The 26,017-nt window shown below is 33.8% G+C and overlaps 1 protein-coding gene across 3 annotated transcripts in view; it reads right to left on the bottom strand.

The window, feature by feature from the left end:
• Positions 1-214: 214 nt before the first annotated feature.
• The window catches only part of LOC111053270 (monocarboxylate transporter 2-like), a 325,384-nt gene continuing 299,581 nt past the window's right edge, over positions 215-26,017 (bottom strand). For all 3 annotated transcript variants that reach the window (XM_039433219.1, XM_039433217.1, XM_039433218.1), the window contains exons 2-8: positions 16,793-16,978; positions 14,708-14,855; positions 12,182-12,458; positions 9,815-10,030; positions 6,528-6,693; positions 4,317-4,696; positions 215-818 (exon numbers count right to left, since the gene is read on the bottom strand). In XM_039433219.1, coding sequence (XP_039289153.1) covers positions 615-818; positions 4,317-4,696; positions 6,528-6,693; positions 9,815-10,030; positions 12,182-12,458; positions 14,708-14,855; positions 16,793-16,978 — 1,577 coding nt within the window. In that variant the 3' untranslated portion in view covers positions 215-614. The remainder of the gene's footprint in view (positions 819-4,316; positions 4,697-6,527; positions 6,694-9,814; positions 10,031-12,181; positions 12,459-14,707; positions 14,856-16,792; positions 16,979-26,017) is intronic.

The following is a 26,017-nucleotide window of genomic DNA, read 5'->3' on the forward strand; positions in this document are numbered from 1 at the left end:
TTGTCAATCTCTGATAAACTCAGAGATTATCAGAGAAGTTTATCAGAGATGGTGCTTATCACAATGGTGTAATAACCGAAACCGGTCTTTCTAATTATCAATAAATCAGTGTTTTTTTTGACAATTTCTTAGTCTTTTTCATTCAATACTTATGCTATTGTTTCTCTATGATAGCTGATACCGGTATATCTGATGTAATACTGTATTAACGGTTCATTCTTGTTGAAGATTATCAATTATATTTTATTTGTCAATGATTAAATAATAAATTCTCATCATTGAGATTAAATATGTTGTTATTAGTCATATTTCTACATTGTTGGAAAGACGATTTGGCAACGCTGCAGAGCTAGAAAGGGATAACGCTTTATCGAATGATAGACAAAAGTAGCCTATAGCTATACTATAATGTTAACCAATTACTGCCATTATAACTTCACTATAGCAATTGCTGATCCACATGAAAATAATCTTTTCAAAGTCTTTTTCAAGTAAATGCTAGAATATCGAAGTCTGTAATATATATGATAATCTAATACACATTTTAGGAATAGGTTGTGAATAGTAGCTTTTATCCAATCGACCCAATATAGGCTAATAAGTATGGGCATTTGTTAGACAGATGCCTCATCAATAACGGTTATTAGACGACTAGGATTGGCGTTGGGACCGGACAGGAGTCGCCATTTTGCCCTCGGTGACGGGTCCTCCTCGGTCTGGCGAGCCAGCGACCAACGGCGGCCTTTCCGGTCCATGATCACCGGCATCTCGGCTATCAGGTTGTTCTCAAACTCCGACAGCATCAGGTAGTTCTCCACCTGCAATACACACGAGCATTAAATTTGCTTTAAAAAGTGGTCTCAAATAAACAAAGTTGAACCAATAAGAAAAATGTGTAATGTTATTGCTTGTCTCAAACGAATACTTGAACTATATATTTTATTTAATTATTTAATCATTAAGAGTTACACAACTTACAGAAAAGTACGACAGGCTTATAAGCCCAAAACGGTTCCAATTCCAATTTATAAAACAGTCCAAATGTAGCTAATAAAAATAAAGATAATAAAAATGGGATAATGTGAAATATTTATTATTCAGTTTTCAAACTTGAATAATAACAGGTAGTTTTACACCTGCAACATCCAGACACTAACAATTTGACGTGAACTTGTTGAAAACCTTGTTTTCATCAACACTTTTGTTTCCCACTCAGTGTGGGAAACACTGCTAAGCTACTGGTGGAACATGTTAGGGTGAGTCATTGCACCCTAACTCGGCAGTGTCTTGAGCTATGGAGCTCTATGACTGCTCAAAGTAATAACAGTGCTGAAGTTGGGGGTTCCTGATATATAAGACCTTCAGTAGAGCTTGGCAATTTTATCTTTATTTTTTTTATTTATTTATTAATAAAAACACTGAGCAAGTCAGTGACGGACTTATGTATGATAGTAGTTGTAAGGGGGGGGCAACTTGAATACAACATAAAATATGTATTACGTATGGTATAAAAAATATTTTGTAGTTGATAATAATTAAGCTGTTCACATCACTTAGTCTGTAGTTTTACAATGCGAGTTTTTCAAAATATTTAGGTATAAATTATTAGTTAAATTTGAACCTAAATTTTCTGGATTATTTCGAAATATTATGTTTTTATTTTACTGTTTTGCAACTCTCACCAGCGGGCAAAGAGTTTCTTTTTGCTGGTGATGCCTAGATTTTATATTTTATTTTATTTAATATATGTATGAATAATTATGTTTATTTATTTATATTTTTAATGATATGTCATATTATGAAGAGTTTGTAATATGTTTTGTAATATTCTAAATTGGCAATAATTGAATTGAATTGAATTAGTCTATAGTGAGGTCCACGTTATAATGACAGTATTTGATTAACTTCAATGTTGCTATCCTTGTCTATTATATGACAAACCAAGTAATACTATCATTTTCTAGCTTCACAACGATGCCAAATCTGTTTTTGACAATGTAGAAATACGATTAATTGAGGCAGAGAATCGGCAACGCTCTTCCTCTATCTTTATCCACTGCCATTATAACGTGGACCTCACTATAGCAAATGTGTTTAAATGGCTTCCTAAAAATATAAAAAATTCCTGGTCGAAGGGAGGGCGGCCGCACCCCCCGCCCTCCCTAAAACCGCCACTGGAGCAAGTACCACTAAAATGCTCGTTTCCCTCTACAATGAAGTTTCTGTACAAAAATTGACAACTTTGCTGATAATGTTTGAGAACTGTTACTTGTTTTCTACAAAATATTTGTCAACTTCTTGTAGAAAACTATTTTTGGACAACAATTTGTTGACAACTCTGGTGTGAACGCAGCAAGGTCAGGATTGTAGGTGATTTACTACCAGCAACAAAATTCACATAGGCCTAAACAGTTGTTTCAAAAAGTTGTCTCTTATCGGTATTTTCAATTGAATTAGTTGAATAGATAGTTAATTGATAATCAAAATATGGAATATTTCAATTGGTTAGTTGGTTTTCAAACTTTAACAACATTAGACTGATAGCTTTCGACCTACAACTGGACACTCAGTTACACAACGTTAGCTCATATATAAGGTTTTAAATAAATGGTTGAGTAGATTGATCATCAACATAATTTCCTTATGAGAAATTTTTATATTTATTGAAAATTAACTTGTCATTAATCCATCTTCTTATTATTTATTTATTTATTTATTTATTTATTTATTTATTTATTCAAGGTGATACACATACTATAATTAGGAAAGAAAAAACAGGCAATTGCCCAAAACTTCTTCAGTTCTTTAGTTCTATTATAATCGGCAAACGAAAATATTAGTCAATAGGCCTATGCTCTGTTTGATTTTCACTACTTTTTGGCAATACTTTTGAGTAGGCCTAGATTAATTTTTTGATCAAAATGATTCCGGTATGAAAAATTCGAAAATTCAATTTTTATGAAAAATTGCTTATTAGAAGTTAATTCATTATTATTTTTATTTTAATTATTATCGGCAAACGAACATATAAGCAGGACCTCCTAAATACCTATGGTATAAATTAATATGGTATTTAGGAGGTCCTGATATTAGTCAATTAAGCCTATGCTTTGGTTGATTTTTACTACTTTTTGGCAATACTTACGAGTAGGCCTAGATTGGTCATAAAAGTAATTAAGGTATGAAAAATATAAAAATTGAATTTTTTCATGAAAAATAGTTTGTCATTAGTATTTTTTCCAATAATTTTCATAATTATCAACTTTAAATGAAATAATATTAGTCAATAATCTTAGGCTGCAACTATTTTTGATTTTAACTACACTTTGGCAACACTTGGTTTTTCGGCAATATTTTAGAAGATTATATCTACTGGAACTATCGGCTAGAGTTAACATTGAAAATTGGAACATAAAAACACCCTATACTAAGGGATATATATCTTATGCTATATCTATATAAATAAAAATCGTGCCTCAAATTCTGACATTCAATAACTTTTTTATGTGTGCGCCGATTTTGATGATTTTTTAGTTGTGTTCGTTATGTTCAGGACCAGGTTTATGGCCTATCAAATTTACAATCCGACTTCAGGACTCTTTCCTACGGTCCTTCAAAGTTTACATGTAATCCTTATGGGAGAAGATTTGTGAGCTGGCCACACGCAGAAATAAAAAATCAGCTGTTATAATCATTGGGACATCCAACAGCCGTCGGTAGATCTGTTTTCTATTTTCTTTCTACTGATTTACAAAATTCTAATTCTAATAATAATGCCGCGGTACGAACGACGACCAAACTTGGGTCGTAGAACTTGAAATGCTGTAAATTTAGAATATGCACGGGAAAATCAGCAGCAAGGAGATATACCATTCAATTTCCCAGCAAGCTGCATTCAATACTATATCTAAAAACACAACTGCTGAACAACTAACTAAGCACATAGGAAGTCCATATTGATATAAATGTAAATACTGATTGTTGGATAATTTTCATAAAAATATAGTGCATCAGATAAAACTAAGGCTAAGCACGCCTGAGGAGGCGTGGCTTGGTGATACAAAGTGTTGATCTTACGGAGATTGCCTTATCACACCGTTCCACGCCATGCCCGATTCAGTGTGTGTGAGTTCTTTTATCCAAACCAATAAGCAAGAAGCACCTGAATGCAAAATGCCGCATCGCGCCTCCTCAGGTGTGCATCCAGCTAAAGTTTGTCATGAGATGCATTAACTATTTGGCTGTACAAAGTTCGCCGGGCCAGCTAGTTTTCTATAGTTTCTCTTATGCTATATTCTCTCTAAGGTAGCACGCACCTTATTGCACGAAGTGATACAGTCGCCGATATAGTCGAGGTCATCTAGAATGTTGTCGGGCAGGTCCATATCGGCGATTCCCTCCTCCGATATGCAGGTCAGCTCCGGTTTGTCAGCTGGCAGACCAGTGGCGCCCACAGCGGCCGGCTCGACAACTAGCAGCTCTTCCGGCTCGGCCGCAAACGACAGCTTGCGTCTCTGCGGGCACGACTCGGACACGCACAGCTGGCGGCCGGACGACGCAGGCTCGCCGGCGTGCTTGTGGCGGGCCAGCTTGCGGCGGTGCAGGTCGATGAAGAACAGCGACAGGCTGCCCACTAGCACACAGGTCGAACTGAAGTAGTAGCCTGATTTGCCACCGCAGCCTACGTTTATGTAGCCTGAAAAAATAAAACATTATTTTATCAAATTATTATGTATCTAAAATAGCCGTATAATTTAACGAGATATCATATTTTACTTTATTTTAAATTTTATTGATTTGTGAGTTATAGATTTTTGATTCATAGAGTTACCCACCCACCTACCTCTTGCTTGTGTAATGAGTCTGCATAAAAAGATTGAAATATTGAAAAAATTGGCCACACTGATACTTTGTCCAAGTCTGAACTTGTTTTATTTCAGAGTACAGGTAACTGAACTTATTTTTGAAATTTAAATTTAATTGCCAAATAATTTTTACAGACATTTTTCCAATCACAAAATAATAACAGTAATAAAGTTAACAAAAGTACAAAATTCTAGAAGTAAGTTATACCGGTGCAGTACAATAAAATTAACAAAGATTATGTTGATAATATTAAGCAAAGTAATAATAAAATTTTGGCTCTACTGGCAACACTTGAGCGCCAGTAGTTCAATTAAAAAGTAATTATATAATATTATGTACAAGAACAAAAGAGTACTTGTTGAAAGGCTGTAAAAGTGCATGTTGAGAGGCTGTTCGGTACACTTTTTTATTTAAATTGGATAATCTTTCTCAATATAATAGTTAAAATCATTATAAATTGAGAAAAAGTGGCAACTGGAATTCTCAAGTGGTCTAATAAGCGAGTTATGGGTTGTTGAAGTGCTAAATCCGTTTTCTTTCCAGGTCATAAACGGTTTCGACTATATTAACAGAGATTCTCTTGAAAATTCAAACTAAAAAATTTTATTCCCCATATCGTCTATATAAAGTAAATAAAAAAGTAGGTAACTTTTTTGTAAATTCGATAACTTGATTATTTTGGCATAAATTGAGAAAAAACGCATATTAGAACAACGCCAATGATATACTGAATGTATTAAAAAAATCTCCAATGGAAAATTCGAAACCGTTTATGATCAACTAGAATGCTGTTTCTCTTTATGGATTATATATTTATATATTTTGTAGTGTTGAAGTGAACCTCACCAGGACTTCCTATATACATGAAGATGTTTCTGGTTATTATGACAACATTGTTTGAACTGCAGGCGTGCACAGTAGTACACATCGTGTTGTCAGTAGAAGCACTTCAGTACTAGGTACATTCATATTAATGTGCATATGACAAAGATGAGGTGAAAGTAGCAGGTGAATTCCCAATCAATTCTGTTGTATTTTTTTGTATTTCCATTTTTTTACAACTGGTAAGCGCAACATTTTTTTCAGTTTGTAATGTTATTGTGTATAGTGTAACATTGTTAGTACACATATTTTTATAATGTTCAACTGATACTGAAGTTCTCTTTCCTTTTTTTCTTGTCTTTTTAGTTCCATTATTATTTTTTTCTCTCTTTCCCAATTTGCTTTGTGTTAACTGTAACACCTCCTATTTTCTGCCCAGACAGGTTTTTGTAACCTTTGGGATTATTTTCCATAACAATAATTATTTTCTGTAAAAATATTCTCTAGGGTATGATTGTGATTTTTAGTAAACTTGTACTTATTTTCGTAACTATGGTAATTTCATGCTCTGTATATACTGTAAATAATGGAAAATAAATTGATTTGATTTGATATTTGAAGAGGTCCTGACCTCACCATAGAGATGACTATGATGAAATTCATAATATAATACCGTAGTTTTGAAAGGACCTCAGTATAGAGATGACTATGGTAACATTCATAGTACCTTTACAGCAATCTATAGTTTTCCCCAATGTACCTAGAATACATTGAATACCTATCTAGGTACCTTGGTTTTCCCTGTATGTAAAATCTATAAAATCTAAATTTATAATCACCTGATATAGGCACGCCAATAGCGATAGGAATGGCCTGCGAACACTGCACAAAGCCCCACGTCCTCGCGAAGTTCCTCGCACGCACGCGCTCGTACGTGTACATCTTGAGTGAGTAGTGGTAGCCGCCGCAGAAAATGCCATAGATCCACACGAACAGTATGTAACCCTAGAAGATAAAAAATTATTCATAAAATTTGTTGAATAGGAATTGATATTGTGGGATTTTAAAAAAGTATTATTTAAAAATGATAATTAACAAAATAAAATTTGTTAAATCAATCAATCAATCAATAGTAAATTTTTCCTTCATACAATGCATACATAAATGTCTATAAATACATAAATACAATTGGCAATTAACAGAATAAGTAAAAAGTAAATTAGTATTACAGTAGAACTCCAATTATCTGAATTAATGGGGACCGGGACCCATTCGGATAATCAAATATTCGGGTAATCGGAGTTTTTTTAAATTGCCATTGGAGAGAAAAAAACTACGTTTTGATATTGCAATATTTTTTTATTGAATTAAATGAAAGAAACATTATATTTTCAGATGTTTTAAATATAAATAAAGTGTACTTATGTACAAAATTAGAAATAAAAACCATTGTTTTTCATCTCCGTCAATGTAAGCTGTTTTGCGGTATCATCCGTTTTCCACGTGTTGTGTCTACACTGACTTCGCGGAGGGAAGGACAATAGTGAGCGAACGCACAAACACTGGCTTCGCGGGGGAAGAATAATAGCGCACTTGGACTTTTTTTGGACAATTTTTTTCTGAAAGTGATTCGGATAATCGGCGATTTGGATAGTCGGAGTTCGGATAATTGGAGTTCTACTGTATTATTAAATACGGAAAGTCCCTGAAAAGGTTAAAAACCTGAGCGCAGGGTCAGTAAATGGGGGACTTAATAGATCTTGTGGAGTGTCAAAAACGTATTTTATTTCAAAATGATGAATAACATTTTTTTTTTTGAATAGGAATTGATATTGTGGAAATTTCAAGAATTTATTTAGGCTATTTCAAAATGATAAATAACATAACATTGCCGTGCTACCAATTTCTCCTAAATAGGTTGGATAGCATTTTTCACCTATTAACCTAAGGAAAGTTATCGGCTCCAAAATATTAGATTCTTGATAAATTATGAATGGATCTATTGCTTATGAATGAGAAATCCAGTTTTCAGAGCAAACCAACTTATAATCTTCAGAAGAATTTTGGCAATATACAACACAAATTCACAGAACAACACTTAACATAATATAGCATCATTACAAGCTAAAATACTTATCCAGTTTATATAGTTGAAAACAATGGCTATAGGCTTGTAGACACACAAATCAACATATACAAACTTAGAACACCATACAACTGTTCAAAACTCAATTTAAAACATTAAAAATTTCAATTAAACAGAAAAATATTCAGTGAGCACAAAATTAGAACACACAGCCAGCCATCATTTTTAGAGAAGAACAAACAAGTACAAAGTAAAAACCACACCTCAAAATCATTGATGACTTCATGAACACATCACCGAAATTAAATTCCAAAAAATTATAAATTACAAGTTCAGAATTCACATTTTATATTTGTTCTCAATAAAACTTTATTTCGAAACTGTTATTTTAAATTTATATATCATCTATATTTAAATAATCTATTAATTCTGTTTCTCTGTTTCGGTGATACCATGGAATATGCAACACAATTATTTACGATAAATTCTCAGTTAAAAAGTTGTCCGCATATCAATTACTCTGATATTTACTATAAAGTTTTATAGATCTCGAATTGAAGATTCGATTTTAATTGAGAAAAAATGTAATATTACAACATTTGTTGAACAGAAATTGATACTGTGTAATTTCTCCATAAATGAAAAAACACAGTTTTATCTTTGCCACATCCAGATTTATCCATGTTTCAACACGAAACTGTAGTCCTGTAAACAAATCTAATAAATGTGGATGTGACAAAAATAAAACTCTGGTTTTTCAACAAAATAGAACAGAATGCACTCATAAATCGAATGAAAATAAAACAAGATCATCAATAATCATTTCCACTTATTTCAGTCTTTTGCACTATGATTGAAAATGAATACCACTTAAAAAGAACTGGTTTGAGTGAACTATCTTTGTAGAAATATAGCTGCAAAATCAGTGTTGGAAGAATAAAGTGTCCGTACATTTGTATCAAGCCTCCTGGCTCAGCGGGACCTCCCATATACTGCTCACGTAGTATATAGGAAGTCCTGAGCAGATTCAAGCCCATGCTTATTCATAGTCTATTTATAGTCATACTACTTCCCCTTGTTCTTGAAATAAATAAATGAATAGTTATAGTTACGGTATCTATAGTCAAAAATAACAATATAAAAACATGAAGTTCCATTTTATTTAAAACATTTCAAAACTTTAAAACATTTCAAACAACTATACTCCGTGCAAATGTACTTCAGACTTGGAGGAATTTTCGGCGCAGAGAAATGCAGGGAGATCAACCAATTGCAGTGATGGATTGAGTCATAGGTGGAAGCGCAGTTGTCAATTTGTCGAATAGAGTCAGTCGAGTCTGTGATTGCAGAGAGGAAACTTCCTAAGTTTAACATGAGCACTAACTGAAAACATAGCAACCGTTATATCCCTTCTCTGCTGCGCATGACCATCCCAAGTCGGAAGTTAATTTTAACGGAGTATAGTTTCGACCTACTTTGGCCATTTTCAAGTTTAAATGGCATTTATAAAATGGTCAAAGTCGGCCAAAACTAGTTGTTTGAAATGTTTTAGAGTTTTAAAATGTTTTAAATAAAAGGGCATTCATGTATTTATTAATTTAATAACGAAGCCCGTTCAAGTGAAGAGATTTTACCTATATAGGCTAGTCATATTTGATATATTAGTTGGCTCTTTTCTGTATAGGGCTACTTTGTAATATAAATAGAAATAAAAATAAAAATCCCAGTACCTACTATGTGTTTACTAAAACCATAGACTAATTATTAAAATAATTCAAAAAAGGGTACTGAGATTTTTATTTTTATTCCTATTTAATATATTATGACTTAATATCTATATATAAATTATTATCCTATCTTAATATTATCCTATATATTATAACTTAATTGTCTATGGTTAAAGTTTGAGAATGAGTGTATTCCATGTAGAATATTTCCTATAAAAATTAGACCGAGCGTCAGTACCGAAGCCTTCCTACAAAAAGTGATGATCGAGGATTTGGAAAAAAATCTGCCTTCAATACGGCCTTTTGAACAAACCTGGCGGTTGCCATGTACGGCGGTGAGTGCGAGGATGGACAGGCCGCACATGAATACGGCCGCCTGGCAGAGGTATTGCCGTGCGATGCGACACTCGACCGAATTGTGCACGACCACTAGGCCGAATGCGGCACAGCCCAGCGTCCATGCCAGGCCCAGGTAGGTCTGCAACAGCAGTGCTGTGTCGCCTAGGCCGTCTTCCTCGGCTTGGTGCGCCTAAAACAATCAATAAATTGATTTACAATCAATTATAATGGTAATTATTGCTGATCAAAAATCGATAAAAGCAATCAATAAATCATATAATTTCCATAAATAATGATATATATTACAATGGGCCGTATTCTGGAGAGGAGAAGAGTCCAATCCGAGAAGAGTTTCAGCAGCCAACCCTCCAGGAAGAAGACCCCGTGGGAGACCCAGACAGAGATGGTGGCAACAGGTTAAGAGTGACATGGAGAGACTTGGAGCGATAGAAAGAGATGCTGAGGAGCGAACTACGTGGAGACAGTTTGTTGGTGCGGCCAAATGTCAACTTAGATGGCCCTGGGAGTATGTAAGTAATATAATATTACGATAATACTATCTCGTATCTTGATCACGGTAACCCCCACGCCAGGTAAGTATCTTTTATTTTAAGGATATATACAAGGAGTGAAACAGTGTTTTCTCATGAACTGACATTTTCTTTTAGTATTTCATTTCTATAGGATGTTGATGTTTGAATTATAGAATAATATATCTCTATTTAACAGTAACTTGTATTGCATTTATAATATTATTTTGGCTGGTCCGTGAGGAAATAAAATGATTATTCATTCATTATTTAATATAATATTATCTTATTCATAAGGTTCAACAGCGAGTTGAGCTATATCCCATGGACTGAATTTGGTGCACGGGTTTTGTATCATGAACCTTCAATATTCCAAATTAAATCATACTTGTTAAGCTGCTTCAATTTCCGAGATCAGTTGGTACTATAGACATTCTTAAGTAAGTACCGCATTCTACACTCTACATAGGGTACATCAATTGCTCGTTTAATAAAATATTATTCATTGTGTAAACTCTAAAATGTCTCCTGCTAAAATTAGCAACTATCAAATAAAATATTTATTTGATTATAAATTTAAAAATATCTAGAGAGAAGAAATAAAATCAGAGAAATAAAAATAAAATAGTCTACTTACACATAATGAATATACCGCACATGCAGTAGAAGACTACTCTTTATATTATAGTAGATCCAGTAATTTTTAGAAGGAAATATTCTGTTTTTCTAGTTGAATCGTTTGCAAAAACAAAAAGTTGGTCAATTGAGATACATTCGTTCGATATTCCACTAGGAAAAACTAAGGGAGAAATTATTTCATAAAATTATTTAAATATTTATATTATTTTATAAAAGTATATAGTATCCCAGGTTGAATGGTAGATAGAAATGAATAATTTGTCTTCTATATTCGTCGCGAGACGGAGGAAATAAATCTAATTCACTCAAAGCTGTAGCTTAATAATCATATAGGATTCACAGGCTTCTGTCTAAAAATGATGAACAACTTTTTTTTTAAACTTTGATCCCTTTTATATCTGGAAAATGTTTTTGCAAATATTGTACTACAGTTTTTGAAGGCCCCCAATTCGAAGTTCGCATAATGATATGTTGGTGACTTGAGAATTGACGATTCCCACTTAAAATGACTAAAAAAAGGGGACAAAGGTCCAGTTTTGAATAGACTTTTCTGTATTAATAGTTATTAATAACTTTATTAATGTTACATTTGTAACTAACCAAAAGTGGAAACTAATCCTTCACAAAAAGAATTGATGATAATTTCGATATATATGATTATATAGATCATAAAATATATGAAATATTTCTTCTATGTTCGGTTTTGAAGCATTAAAATTTAAAAATTCACTTTGTGAAAATAATTAAGGACTAAAAATTTTGTGAAGTGAACAACTACAAGACTTAACCAATAACTAAAGGGAGAGGAATAGCAGAAGGTTATCTTATTTTTTCTCTCCCTATCATTTTGATGATCTACTTTTGTATGAATATTTCAGGAATCACAAAAAATATTATATATATTCAAAATCTTTGCTCTACCGACTGCGGCCAAGCAGGGCACACGTTATAGAAAAAATAACGTAACATAATTTGGCTTTTGCATATTCATACTTTTTGTATGAATAAAGAATAAATGAAAAAATTGAAAAACTTTTAATCTCTCATACACTAGGCTATCATACAAGTACCTACAATCATTTTATAAAATTCACAATAAATCAATTTTTGAAAAAGGCTACTAATATTAAACTTCATCTACACTATACAAGTAAAACTTCATCTGCACTCACCAAGTAAAAAATGGGAGTATTGATGCCAAACGCACTGATTCCAGTGGAGACAAGCAATATCCTAACTGTTTTACTACGAAGCGTACTGAAGTCGAAGAACGGCGGTCGATCGTCAACCTTATTCTTGTCTTTGATTTTCCGCTTTTGGTTTTTCAAGTGCAGAATCGCTCTGCGCTGGGGATGGTAGAGTGAAGCTGATCGGTAGAATGTTCCCAGGAAGAAGGTCAGGAACACTGTAACTGTTACTAACTGCAGTCCTAATCTCCAGCCAATTGCACTGTACACAAAAATGAATGAATTGAGTATAATATTATTCAAATTTGATCACTGTTGTAATGTGTTTGTGATATTCTCATGTCTGTGATCAAGAGAATCAAGCTCCAAGCAGGTATTGGCACTGTTGTTTGCTGTATATGTGTAAAATTTTGGAAGTAAATAAACTCGCGTCTACAGATTGAAATCACTGAGATATTGCATTTATTCAAATGCTAATGAATTGATTAATCATAATTATTGTACGAAAATCCAAATTAGATGCTGTAAATCAACCCAAAGATTTAAGGCTGTGCAAAAGCTAAAAATAAACTTTCTACTGGTGATATTTTTCAAAGTTTTTCGATTTTTATATCATCAAGCTATCAAAATGAAAAAGTTTTCTCAGGAAAAGTTTTGAGATATGAGCGCCTAAAGTTTAAATTTTTGGGACAGAACATTCCAAATTCGGTGAGAGATAAATCCATGAGATTTGAAGGATAAATTCTACATGGCATTGTTGATTGAATAAAACAAAAATGTTTTGAGAATATCATTTTTCAAGAAAGTTATCCAATTTACCAAAAATAACTTTTAGTTGAGTTATTTTTGGTAATTTTTAGTAAATTGAATAACTTTTTCAAAAATTAATATTTTCAGAACATTTTTATTTTATTGAATCATCAACAACATGAAGAATTTTATTCTATAAATCTCATGGATTTTTCTCTTACCGAATTTGAAAATAATGTTCTGTCCCAAAAATTTAGAGCTCCGCCCCATCTATGCAAAGTTTGATTTTAGATTCTCAATTATCAGGCTTCAGATACATTTTAAACAAAAACATTCCAATGGAAAACATTGAGCATGAGAATCTCTACAATTAATGTTCAGTAACATTTTCACCTAAAATTAAAAATTAGCTCGAAATTCGAGAAAATGTGATTATCCAATTGCAAACTGTTGGCAACTGTTGATTCTATTAAATGATTCACTATGAAGAGATAGCAGACCTCGTGTGTCTCCAGCGTTATTGTCCTGCCACCAGCTGGCTCAAATCTTTGAACAGTAGACTTGAGATGCGCGGGAACACTAGCGTCAGGTGATAAATTTTCACAACGGCAAGGAAAGTTGTGTGAGTGCGCCACACCAGATTTTTCATTTTAATAGCTCGACGTTATACAAATTGAAAAACTTTGAAAAATATGACCAGTAGAAAGTTTATTTTCAGCCTTTGCACAGCCTTAAAACATATAGCTGTTAACACTGTTGTCAATATTTGCAGTAGCAGAAGTCTTTGGGGTAATTTAAAGGATTTAATTTAGATTTTCGTTTAATTTTAATGATGAATAAACTCGGACAGTGAGCAATTCCTTGATCCACAATGGTCCTGTTGTTTTATAATTATGCAAAAGAGAACACTATAATTTATTGAATTGGTCTATAAAATGGAATGCATTTCACTTAATTGAAGTGATAGAATAATGATGATGCTACACAGCCGGAGTGAAAATAATTTGACTTTGAAATATAAGTAAGAGAGTAATTTGAAAATTAGTGGAATATCATTTTATTGAAATCATAAGATAAGATATTTTTTATTTATTCAACACAGCATGTTATCACAGAAAGTATGCAGTTAAATATTGCCAAAAAAATTATCTGATGAATGATGAAAGCTCCTTATCAGCATAGTGAAATGCATTACTTTGTAATTGAAGAAAAATAATTTTGCAAAGCCGAAAAGATTAGTAGTTTTTATGAATCTTTGATTCCCCCAAAAAAGATTTTCAGAACTTTGTTGAAGATGTTAAACTTCAATACAAACTGAGACTTAAGTAATCTACACACTCAAGTTATCAGAATCATGTTTCACTAGGGTTGCATAGAATCAAAGACTAATTAAACATAAACTAAACTAAAGAGGGCTTGGACCTGTGATAGAATGAATGCTTCTACTTGAAAAAGATTATATTATGCAAACTACTATTGTTTGAAACATCATCTTATACAATAAATCATATAAATTATCCACGTGTAGCTAAAAAATATTTTAGAAATAGACATTTGCATCTATTGTTAAAATTATGATTATTCTATTGGTTTTTGAGCAATGAGTGTTTGATTTGATATGTTTAACCTTATCTAAATTTGGGAGAGGAATAGCACAAGGTTACCTTATTCTCTTTCTCCCTATAATTTTTATGATGTACTTATTGTATGAATCTATGAAGAATGAAGTATAAAAAAGAATATCATCATTATATTACTCACCTTATGGCACCTTTTATAAAAACAGACATAATGGCGATTCCAAGGCCACTACCGGACACTATAAATATCTCTACGAATTCTCTCCGCCTCTTGAAGTACTGAGCTACCATTAGAGTTGAGCAATCTCTTGTCATACTGACACCAACACCTGAAACCCATAACCAAAATTGAAAAAAAATACAGAAATTACTAAAAAAAATTACCAGTACCCTTTTTATAGAATTTATATAAACACATCTAGTTCCAAGCACTTATGCCATTTTCAAGTGTCAATTGTTATAAATTCGACACTTGAAAATGGTATGAGTGCCTAAAACTAGTTGTGTTGAATATAAAGAGTATATATAAGAGTAATAATATGAAGAGAGTACTAGTAATTTTCTACATTTATCAAACATTTAGGTAACCTAGTTAATACGGTAATGAAATCAAAAAATATTTTGAAAATATCCTTCAATACTTGGAGAATATTATTCTTGATTTTCTCCAAGACATGAAGACTAAGAAGAGGAAAAATGAAGTCTGGAGAATGCATATTCAGATTTATTTCAACAAAATTAAGCATTTTTTGAAGGTCAATAAAAAACGTTACACTTGTGTAAAACGTTACACTTGTGTAAACATGACAAAGGAGAGTGAAGACTCTCTATCAATTTTCAAATTAGTTCATAATTCATAATGCAATATACAGAGACTTGTAAAAACACTTATGGGCTACTTTTGAACAAATTAATAAAAACAATATAAAAACTTGTAGCCTAGTACGGTACCCTTAAAGTTTTATAGTTATCAATAATAAAGGGTACTACAAGTTTTTTTATTGTTTTTAGAGACTTGTAAAGTTATCAAAATAATTCTCCACTTCCACTTATTCACTTATAATCAAAGCTGAAATTGAAGAATGCAACTTGAAAAACTACAATTTGAAGAAACTCCAATGAAATGATCACAATTCAATGTACCACTTCAATGAAATAATCACAATTGTGAACTAGGTATCCTATAAAATGTAATGTCTTATACATGCTTATTGCAGTTCATAATATGATGCCAATTAAGCTCATTATTCAATAATTAAGTGAATAATTCAATAATAGTAATAAATTAATATAAAATATTCACTCACTGTTTGGACATGAATCGTTATAAAATGAATGATCCATCTTTCTGATACAGTGACAATTAGTGTAGTTACACACACATCGAGTTTTGGACGTACGATTTTTTGCCGCCCTCATAATGTCTATTTGTTTAAACATTACTACCTACTTGACAAGCATTATGATATGACCATGTGTTTGTCAAGTTCCATTCAATCTGGTAGAATTCATAAGAACGGCAAAAAAATCTAACGTCCAAAATTCATCCCAAAGTCAGTTAAATACACATAGATTTTTGGACGCTCGATTTTTTGCCGACCTTATGCTACCTGCTACCTACAGTACTGATTGAATGAATCTTGACATGGAGATTAAACGGAACTTGTCAAAGATCATTTGCTTAATCTTATAGAATAATTTTCTAGGACGGCAAAAAATTGTACCTCCAGAAATCGACGTGTGTGTAACTAGCTTAACTGACTCATAGTACGGTACATGACTTTGATTCTCATTAGATTGAAAACTAGTCTAAAATTGTTTTGTAAATATCTTATTTTATTGACCGAGCGAAGTGAGGTCTAAGATTCAAGTTGACGGTTTGGCATTTCTTTTAATGTTTAAATGTTTATATGTTGCGCATTTACGGCAAGACGCGGTAATAGATTTTCATGAAATTGAACAGGTATGTTCCTTTTTTAATTGCCCGTCGACGTATATACAAGGTTTTTGGGAATTTTGCATTTCTAGGATAATAATGAAAGGAAAAAGAAGCCTCCTTCATAGGCCAATATTAGAGTAAAAATCAGACTATAGAATTATTCATCATAAATCAGCTGACAAATGATTACACAGATGTGAGGAGAAGCCAGTCTATTGCTGTATTTCCATAAGGTCTATAGTTTCAATCAGGTACTTGTGAATGAGAATACTGCGTGAGGTCTACTGTTCACAGAACTACTAGTTTAGTCTTTGTTTTAGTACTGACCGACAACCGCGCCATAGCTGAAGAACAGCTGATGAAACTGGGAGGCGAATGATGTGAAGAGACAGCCGAGCGCGGTGACTAGCCCGCCCATCACTGCGGTGAGCCGCGTCGACTTGCGGCGACAGAACGCAATCGTCACCGGCGACACCAGCAGAGCGACCGCAGTCGACATCGCGCCTAGCCATCCTGCAAAACATACAGAAACATAACGTTAAATCAATTGAAAAGTACAGGAGCAATGTACGTGATGACTAATCAAAAACATGTAGAGCAGTTTGAGGGAATAAGTAGACATAAACGTACCGTAGTTGATAAAATCTCTTGGAAAGTGATAAAAGTTAATTGAAGCAATGTAGAATAAATAATATCAGGCGTTAGGCTTAGTACCAAGTGAAACACAAAAAGCGCTAATATAATTACTTGAAAAGTAGCCTACTAGAGCAGACATGTAAAAAAATTGAGGGAATAAATTATGGGAAATAGGGGCAGAACACATACAATAGTCGTTGCAAAAGTATAATAATAGATAAAGAGCTACCAAAAACATGTAGAGCAATTGAGGGAGTCAATATTGTACGATAGGGGCTAGCCACCCTAGCAAAACACAAAAACATAGGTATCGTTAAAATAACTTGAAAATTAAAAGAATACCGTAATAGGCTAAGTGAATCAAACAAAAATATGTAGAAAATTTGAGGGAATCAATTAAATATATGGACAATATGGGCAAATCGCATAGGTACAATAATCGTTGATGAATTATAAGAGTGCCTAATAGGTGAAGAACAAGCAAAAACATGTAGATCAATAGGTAATCAATATTGGGCTAATGGGGCTAGCCACCCTGCAAAACACAAAAACATAGGCCTATTAATATCACTTGAAAAGTACACAGGAAGAGCAATCAAAAGCATGTTTGAAAGGTAGGGGAGGGTATCAGTTCTTCTGGATTCCAGTTTATCTACCCTGTAAGGTTAGATGGACATAACCTAAAAGGTATTCTGTTTAATTAAGGGTTCAAAGGTGTATAATTATATGCGTATATGGTAGAGAGCAATAATTATGTAAATGTATATGGTAGCAAATATGTGTATGGCGAAGAGCAATTATTTTTCAATGGTAAAAGGGTAGGTTAGGGAGGTTAGGTTTCTGCTTTCAAATGGCAATAAGTTTGTATTGATCGAAATGTTATGATAATTTCAGATAATAAACTCAATGAAGAACGAAAACATTATTTAAATATGGAATGAACTAAAATAAAGGATGAAATGAATGTCAACCGATTCAGGGAATCAATACCAAGCAATAGGGGCGGCCAACCTGTGAAGCACTGTTAATTTGAGCTGAGTTGAGTACTATCAGTAATTTATTGCGAGTGATCGTTTAGCTTTAGTATCAGTAGTTGCGAGTGATTTGATTTAAACTGATTGGAGTTGAGTTGAGTAGGAGAAGAGTTTTTAGGGGTTGATTGTGTTGCTGGTGGAGGGTTCCTGATTTCCTTGAGCATAGCCTTATGGTGAGGGGGGTTGGGGTGGTGTTAGACACCACCTCATCTCCATGGTGACTCACCAAGGTGGGAAGCTGTCTGTACTCCAGACGGCCTGTATCATAACCTAACCTCCGTAAACAAAGCCATAGTGCATGACAGGTGGTTGATGGTAATGTCAGCACAGGTAGGGCTCCTACACCAATAAAAACACTAGCTGATTGACCGAGCAAAGTGAGGTCTAAGATTCAAGGCGACGGTTTTTCATTTCTCTTTATGTTTATTTGTTTAAATGTTTATATTTTTGTTTATATATACGGTAATTATATTTATGTTCCGCATTTACAGCGAAACGCAGCAATATATTTTCATGAAATTTGATGTTATGTTCGTTTTTGAATTTCGCGTCGACGTATACATACGGTTTTTTGAAATTTTGTATTTTAAGGATAATACAAAAGGAAAAGGAGTCTCCTTTGAACGCCAATATTACCGTAAAAATTGGACTTTAGTATTAATCATCATAAATCAGCTGTCAAGTGGACTATAATACTACCCGTTCAGAGATATCGAACATCTTGAAAATTTATCTTTCCATCAACGTTAGTAGACAGTTGACTATAATACTACCCGTTCAAAAACATCGAACATCTTGAAAATGTATCTTTCCATCAAAGTTGTAAACAGTTATTGCAGCCAGACCTGATAACAGCGCTCACACTCACATTCCGGGACGACACGTCACGGTACGATAGGACAGAAAGCTCTATGTCTATTTAGGATTTTTTCTAGATATTTTAAATTAATGAATTATTTATTAATTTTTGAGAAAACATAGCAACAGGTCAATGTAACTTACTGAGCGAGAGGTCTACTGTTCACAGGACTACTAGTATAAATCAGCTGAAATCAACAAATTTTTAAGGTGGGCTTAGCTTGCTACCTGTGCTGACGTCACCAGAATGCACTATGGCTTTGTTTACGGAGGTACCTAGTGCCTATACCAAGAGTAGGCTGAGACATGATTCTTTCTATGAGAATATTGCATTGATGCAGTCTTACTGTTGGGGAACACTAGATAGTTTAGTGTGTATTCATCCAGTGTTGAGAGTGGCTATGCCGGGGACTCATCACAGTGCTGAGCGCCTCCTATACGGATATCATAATATCATCTATCTTAACATACTGGGAACGCACGATTGTGTTGAATGCCCCTGCATGGTTGACTTTCAGCTCAGGAACTGTGAGTCCCTCACAAGTTGAGCTTAGCTTGACAATCTCATAGGCTATCTGTGCGTAATTCATTCTGTCCTAATACAATTAGGGCAGTATGCAGATACTTAGCAGAGAAATGTCAGCTGTTCGTTTAAAAATTCGTTTAAAGCTGTTCGTTTATGATAAATGCAATCATAAAGGCAATTAAACGAGGTTTAGCGTTAAACGTAATGTTAGCATACTTTAGAGTAAAAAAACTGTAAAGCACAGGATATTGTCAATTATACTTTTCATTTGAGCTCTAGACTGTGGTTTTACGGCTTCACCAGCCACATTTTCACCAGCACTGATTTGTAATCAAATGTTGTCGAGTTTGGGATTGCCCGTCTGATTCAAAATATAGAAAAATTGAATCAGAGAAATTGAATAAGTAAGGAGAAACTTGACACACTTGAGGCTGTGCAAGGTCTAAAAATAAACTTCCTACTCGTGATATTTTTCAAAGTTTTTCGATTTGTATATCATTAAGCTATCAAAATGAAAACGTTTTCTCAGGAAAAATTTTTTTCCGATCATTACTTTTTGGGATATGAGCGCCTAAAAATTAAACTTTTGGGACAGAACATTTCAAATTCGGTATGATATAAATTCATGAGATTTAAAGGATAGATTCTTCATGGTATTGTTGATCTAGTAAAAGAAAAATTTTCTGAAAATATTAATTTTAAGATAGTTATTCAATTTACTAAAAATATCCAAAAATAACTTTCTGTTGAGTTATTTTTGGTAAATTGAATAATTTCTTCAAAAATTGATATTTTTAGAAAAGTTTTGTTCTACTAGATCAACAATACCATGAAGAATCCATCCTCTGAATCTCTTGGATTTATATCTTACCGAATTTGAAATCTTCTGTCCCAAAAATTCAAACTTCAGGCGCTCATATCACAAAAAGTAATGATCGGAAAAAAATGTTTTCCTAAGAAAACTGTTCCATTTTGATAGCTTGATGATTTATATACAAATCGAAAAACTTTGAAAAATATGACGAGTAGAAAGTTTATTTTTAGCCTTTGCACACCCTTAATAAGATCTATTCATTCGAAGATAGAAATGAATAGTAATCCTAATAGTCATTGTTAGGGTTCACTGAACAACTCAACTTAACACCTGTATTTCAAGAGAAAATAACTACTTAATAAGAAATTATTCATATGAATAGTCATTGTTTTCACTGAACTACAACTACTCAACAACTCAACTTGAAACCCACATTTCAAGAAAAATCTGAATATAATAATAATTTAGTGAATAAGTAATATAAATTCGATCAAAAAATCTTTCGATTTACGTTAGCCTGTATAATCACTGCCTCCGTAAACAAAGCCGTAGTGCATTCGTGTGACGTCAGCACAGGTAGGGCTCCTACACCAAGAAAAACACTAGCTGATATATTAAGTTAGATCAGCTGAAATCAACGATTTTTTATTGGTTTAGGAGCCCTACCTGTGCTGACGTCACACGAATGCACTACGGCTTTGTTTACGGAGGTAGTGGTATAATAGACAGCTCAGCTACCTTTTAACAGTTAACTTAAAGCAAGTAAAGGTAACTTCGATCCAAAAATCTTTCGATTTACATTAGCCTGTATAATAGACAGCTACCTTTCAACAGACAACTTAAACCTTAAACTTCAATAAAAATTGAATATGTTTAGTAAATAGATAAAGGTAACTTCGATCCAAAAATCTTTGGATTTACGTTAACCTGATAATAGACAGCTACCTTTTAACAGTTTCTTCCGAACCTAAAAGATCACCAATTCCTCCTAGGATTTACTCCATTGATGGCTACAGAATGTTACAGGGAAGGATTGGTATCCGGCCAATTTTCCAAACGTAATTCACAACGGAATTACTTCAACAATGTGAGCCAAACCTAGCTGCTAAATTTCTCCTGAGAATTCGTATCTTCATTCACCATAAGTTGTCTTACAGCAGAGAGAATATCAGAATACTATCCGTTCAACGTATATTCGTTTATCTATGCCTATAGTGAGATTCAGTTTCAACTGCCAACATTGTTTGAATGGTGTAAGCATAATGTTATTTGATAGGAAAGCTGACAGTAAGGCTTTATATAGCAGAATCGCATCCCTTGCTGATTTAGATTGGATCAGCGCCGTTTTCATCTGTTTCTAGACAGCTCAAAGAATAAACTAAAGAGATATCCAATGCGCTGATCAAATATTGAGATCAAACGGCTGCAAGAAAACGCAAAGCCTATTCCCGATTGCCTCAATCCAATATCGTGGGCTATTCCAGTAAATTGGATCCGAGTTTTTCACATTCTACTAAACAAATATTATTGAAGAGTGGAAAACGTTCTCAAATAATTTTGAGAGAGACTTCTTGAATTTTTCCGATTTGAATCATTTGAATGAAACCAATTTTCTCTGAATTAATGAATGAATTTTATTTGCCAAAAACAAAATACAAAAAAAAACTGAAATGAAAACACTGGTATGTTGTCGGGAATATCACTAATTTATTGTAGAATCACATACGTTTCAACACGGGTACATTCACTTTAATGATGAAGATGAAAGTGGAGTACTAGAAGACCTGAAACCTTTCGGAGATGAGTCCGATGTGATAGTTGAAATGTGAAAGTTGAAAGCATTTGTGTTAATAAATTCCAATAGGAAAAGAGTTTCGTATGTAGTTGGAAAAATGGAGACTGCATGCTCGTATCCTAAGTGGAAATCGAGAGCGTTGACTCAGAAGGGAACAATTATAAGACTTAGTGCCGGTTGCACAACAGCTGGTTAAATTTTAACCGTGATTAATTCCACGAGAACGAATCAGAGAAGCCGTCTTTCCAAAAACGCCTTCTCTGATTGGTTCTCGTGGAATTAATCACGGTTAAAATTTAATCGGTTGTTGTGCAACCGGTCCTTAACCTATTTCGGACTATGTGTAACCTTATCTGAATTTGGGAGAGGAATAATAGAACAAGGTTACATTATTTTTTCTCTCCCTATCATTTTGATGATGTACTTATTGTATGAATCAATAAAGAAGTAAGTTCCTAATGAATCAATAAGATTCTAATAAAATCATTGTTCTAAGGACTTCCATATTTCAAAAATTTCTATTATAACAATTATTGGGGATGATGAATGATTATAGCCTTAATACAATATTTGTTAAGTAGCACGCCTTCAATACTTACCTATATAAGTGTTTTATGACTTGTAGACATGTTGATTGGTGTAAATGTTTGTTTGACGATTGTTTTAATATGTGAAAGTGCTTCTGACAATAAAAGTGATTTGATTTATAATTTTTGTGCTAGCTAAAACTAATGGTAGAAGTGAAATTATGTTGAAATTTCTATAGCGACGAATTGACTTACTTTTGTGTAGAGAATAGAAAAAGCGATGCAAGTTTTCTCTGGAAAATATGAAATAATATTTGGAATATTTCAAATACTTTTATCCACAGTAGTATATATGAAACAGTATAGCAATAGAATTTACAATCATTTCATTCATTAATCATTGTGAAATCTTCATTGAGAGATGATTTTAATGTTATAAGCGACAGGGGTGCGGAGCAGCGTTTGGCGTTTGAAATGGCTACTGACGATATACAAATATAGGGATAGAAGCATGAATGATCTTCAATGTTGGTCAATCCACTCTAGTTATAACAGTCTCCAATAACAATAACTAAGAAAACAATGGCCGAATCCCTCTCACAATAGTTAATCTCCTTTCTTGACTGAATTCAAAAGTGAATTTCCTCTGAAATCCCCAACTGGGAATAGGGATTTGGTTGGAAAGAGAGAGTACCAAAATAAATTGCACCATCGACCATCTCTGAATGAATACAGTCCTGCCAAAATGGCGAATAAAACACAAAAATAGGATTACAGCTGACTGTAACGAATATGCATTTTGTATAGGGCGATTACAGCGGAGGAAATGGTTTATATTTCATTTTTACGGGCCATGCAGACAGAGAATCACATTACTCTTATCTTTTCTTCTCAATATTATTGGGAAAACAATTTCACATAATCTATTTTGTGAAGGATTTCGCATTTCGTGCACACTGGCTTCTTAGATTTCCATTATAATTAGCAATAAATTCGAGGTGTAGAGTCAATGTCTTGCTTTTATGGGAACAAATCTGGGAATTTAAACCTAGCTTATAGCATCATCTTATCATTCGACTAATTATAGGAAGCTGGTAGATAAATCAGTGTATTTTCAAGTAAGGTACTCAAAACAGTTTTAAATCTCTTCGACTCCATGGATTCATACAACCTCTTATTCATCCAATGATCTGATTTTTACAGAATATCTTTTATAAGATTTATTTTTCCTTCCAAAATCTCTATTTTTATCTCAAATTCTTCCAGTTTGTGTTTTCAAGTTCCTGGCTCTTAGCTCAAGTTCCTGAGCTAAGACCACAATCATGTGGTGTTCTCCATACACATTGCACAGTAGTGTTGTTTAAGGCTAGACGCACACCAGTTAGTGAAGACAAGACATGATCAGACACGTTTAGTCACAGTACTTCACATAATTGCTTATGAAGACATGTCTAACTGCAATGACTAGGCTAATCAGTGTGAGTTGCGTCATAAGAAACAATGTGAAGTATTGTGACTAAACGTGTCTTGTCTTGACTAACTGGTGTGCGCCTAGCCTAAGGATCTAGTAACTGACAAAACACCTTTACTTCGAAACAGTTGGTAAACTTAAATTATTTATGAGTATAATCATTGTCAAATTATTCTCTTGAGCATTGTGAATATTGTTCCAATATAACAAGGTGTAAAATTTCCATAGTAACTCCATACTGGATGAAAATGAGAGTTTTCTTCCAAAATATAGGAACATAATCTATTGTCTGTGCTCTTTGAATTTTCCACAATATTCTCTTATGGTGGATATCATAAGGTTTGAAAGGCATGAAATCCTCTTGACTGATTCAAGACTACTACACTTCAATCTGAAGGGGATTCCGATCTCACTATGAATTAAATCTGCATGGTCCATAGTAAACTATCAAAAAATAAAACCTTTTTTTACGAAAATTTCATTATGAATATCATTAGGCTTAAAAGTTAAAGGCGTGCATTTCTCTAATCTGATTCAAGCCTAATATTTAATCTGACGGAGAGTTAGTTGTCACTAGTCGTCAATTCTGCTTAGTCCATAGAAACCAATCCAAAAAACAATCAGAATCGAACTTGAAGAAATACAAGTTTACATCAAAGTATAACGTGAATCAAAGTACAAAGTACATCAAAATACAAAGTACAAAGTACATCAAAGAACAAAGTACAACAAAGTACAACAAAGTACAAAGTACATCAGAGTACAAAGAAACATCAAAGTACAAAGTACATCAAAGTACAAAGTACATCAGAGTACAAAGTAAGAAGTACATCAAAGTAAAAAGTACATCAAAGTACAAATATATCAGCACAACATCGTCCATCGATGACCAGTGCAGAGGAAGCAGTCCATTAATCAGAGTGCAATGCGAGACACGTTTGAAAAACCTTCATCAGGACGAATGTCACGTGATCCCTGGATTTGCGGCGCTTACCCTCTCCTCGCTCTCTCTCTCTCTAGACTCGTGAGCTGTCATCGGTCTCGGTCCAGTTGCCCTCGCGAGCATCCACGTGGCGAGGCGAGGCCTTTGCCCGAGTGGGTGCGAGCGTACGCGAGTGCGACGGAATTTCGTAATTCGTTCCCGTTCGCGTCAAACTCTCAATATTTACGACCGGTAGCGGCGTTATCAGTCTCTTCTCCTCTTCACACACACAAGCTCTCTCTCACTCTCTCTCTCTCTTTTTCCCGCACTCATTCACTCGGGAAACTTTGCACTCCCGTGCTTCTCAATTTACATAGGCCACGCTCCTGTGCGTAGGCGTGTGACCCCCTGATCGAGTTTCGGCCGATGGGGTTTGGAGAATTTCAAATCAACTGGACCCCCAATCGCAATCCGATCCGATTCGTCGACCGATCGCTCGTTATTGATGGACAATGTCCGAACAAACATCGTTCCGAAACACTCTGCTTACATGATTTCATGATTTGTTCCCAATTGTTCATTTCACATCTCTCAATCATATCTGTGATCAACTTGTTGTTCGCTGTTGTGTTTGAAATACAATATTATATTATTTTGAGGAAATTTGATGGATGGGTATGATCAATAATTGGTTTCAACTATGTTTTTGATTATTTATTCATTGTCACAACACATCGTATTCTGAGTGACACTCATTTGATTGGTGACATGTCAATTGCAATAACTATAGTGAAGTCCACGTTATAATATAACGAACTATTATAACATAGAATTCCATTCTATGATACCAGTGAAGAAAGATACGATAAAAGCGTTGCAGATCCTGTGTCAGAATCTTCTATAGACGGTAGCTGATACAGGTTTATTGATGTATTATTAACGGTTCATTTTCGTTTAAAATTATCAATT

Source organism: Nilaparvata lugens, chromosome 7 (assembly GCF_014356525.2).
Source record: "Nilaparvata lugens isolate BPH chromosome 7, ASM1435652v1, whole genome shotgun sequence".
NCBI lineage: Eukaryota > Metazoa > Arthropoda > Insecta > Hemiptera > Delphacidae > Nilaparvata > Nilaparvata lugens.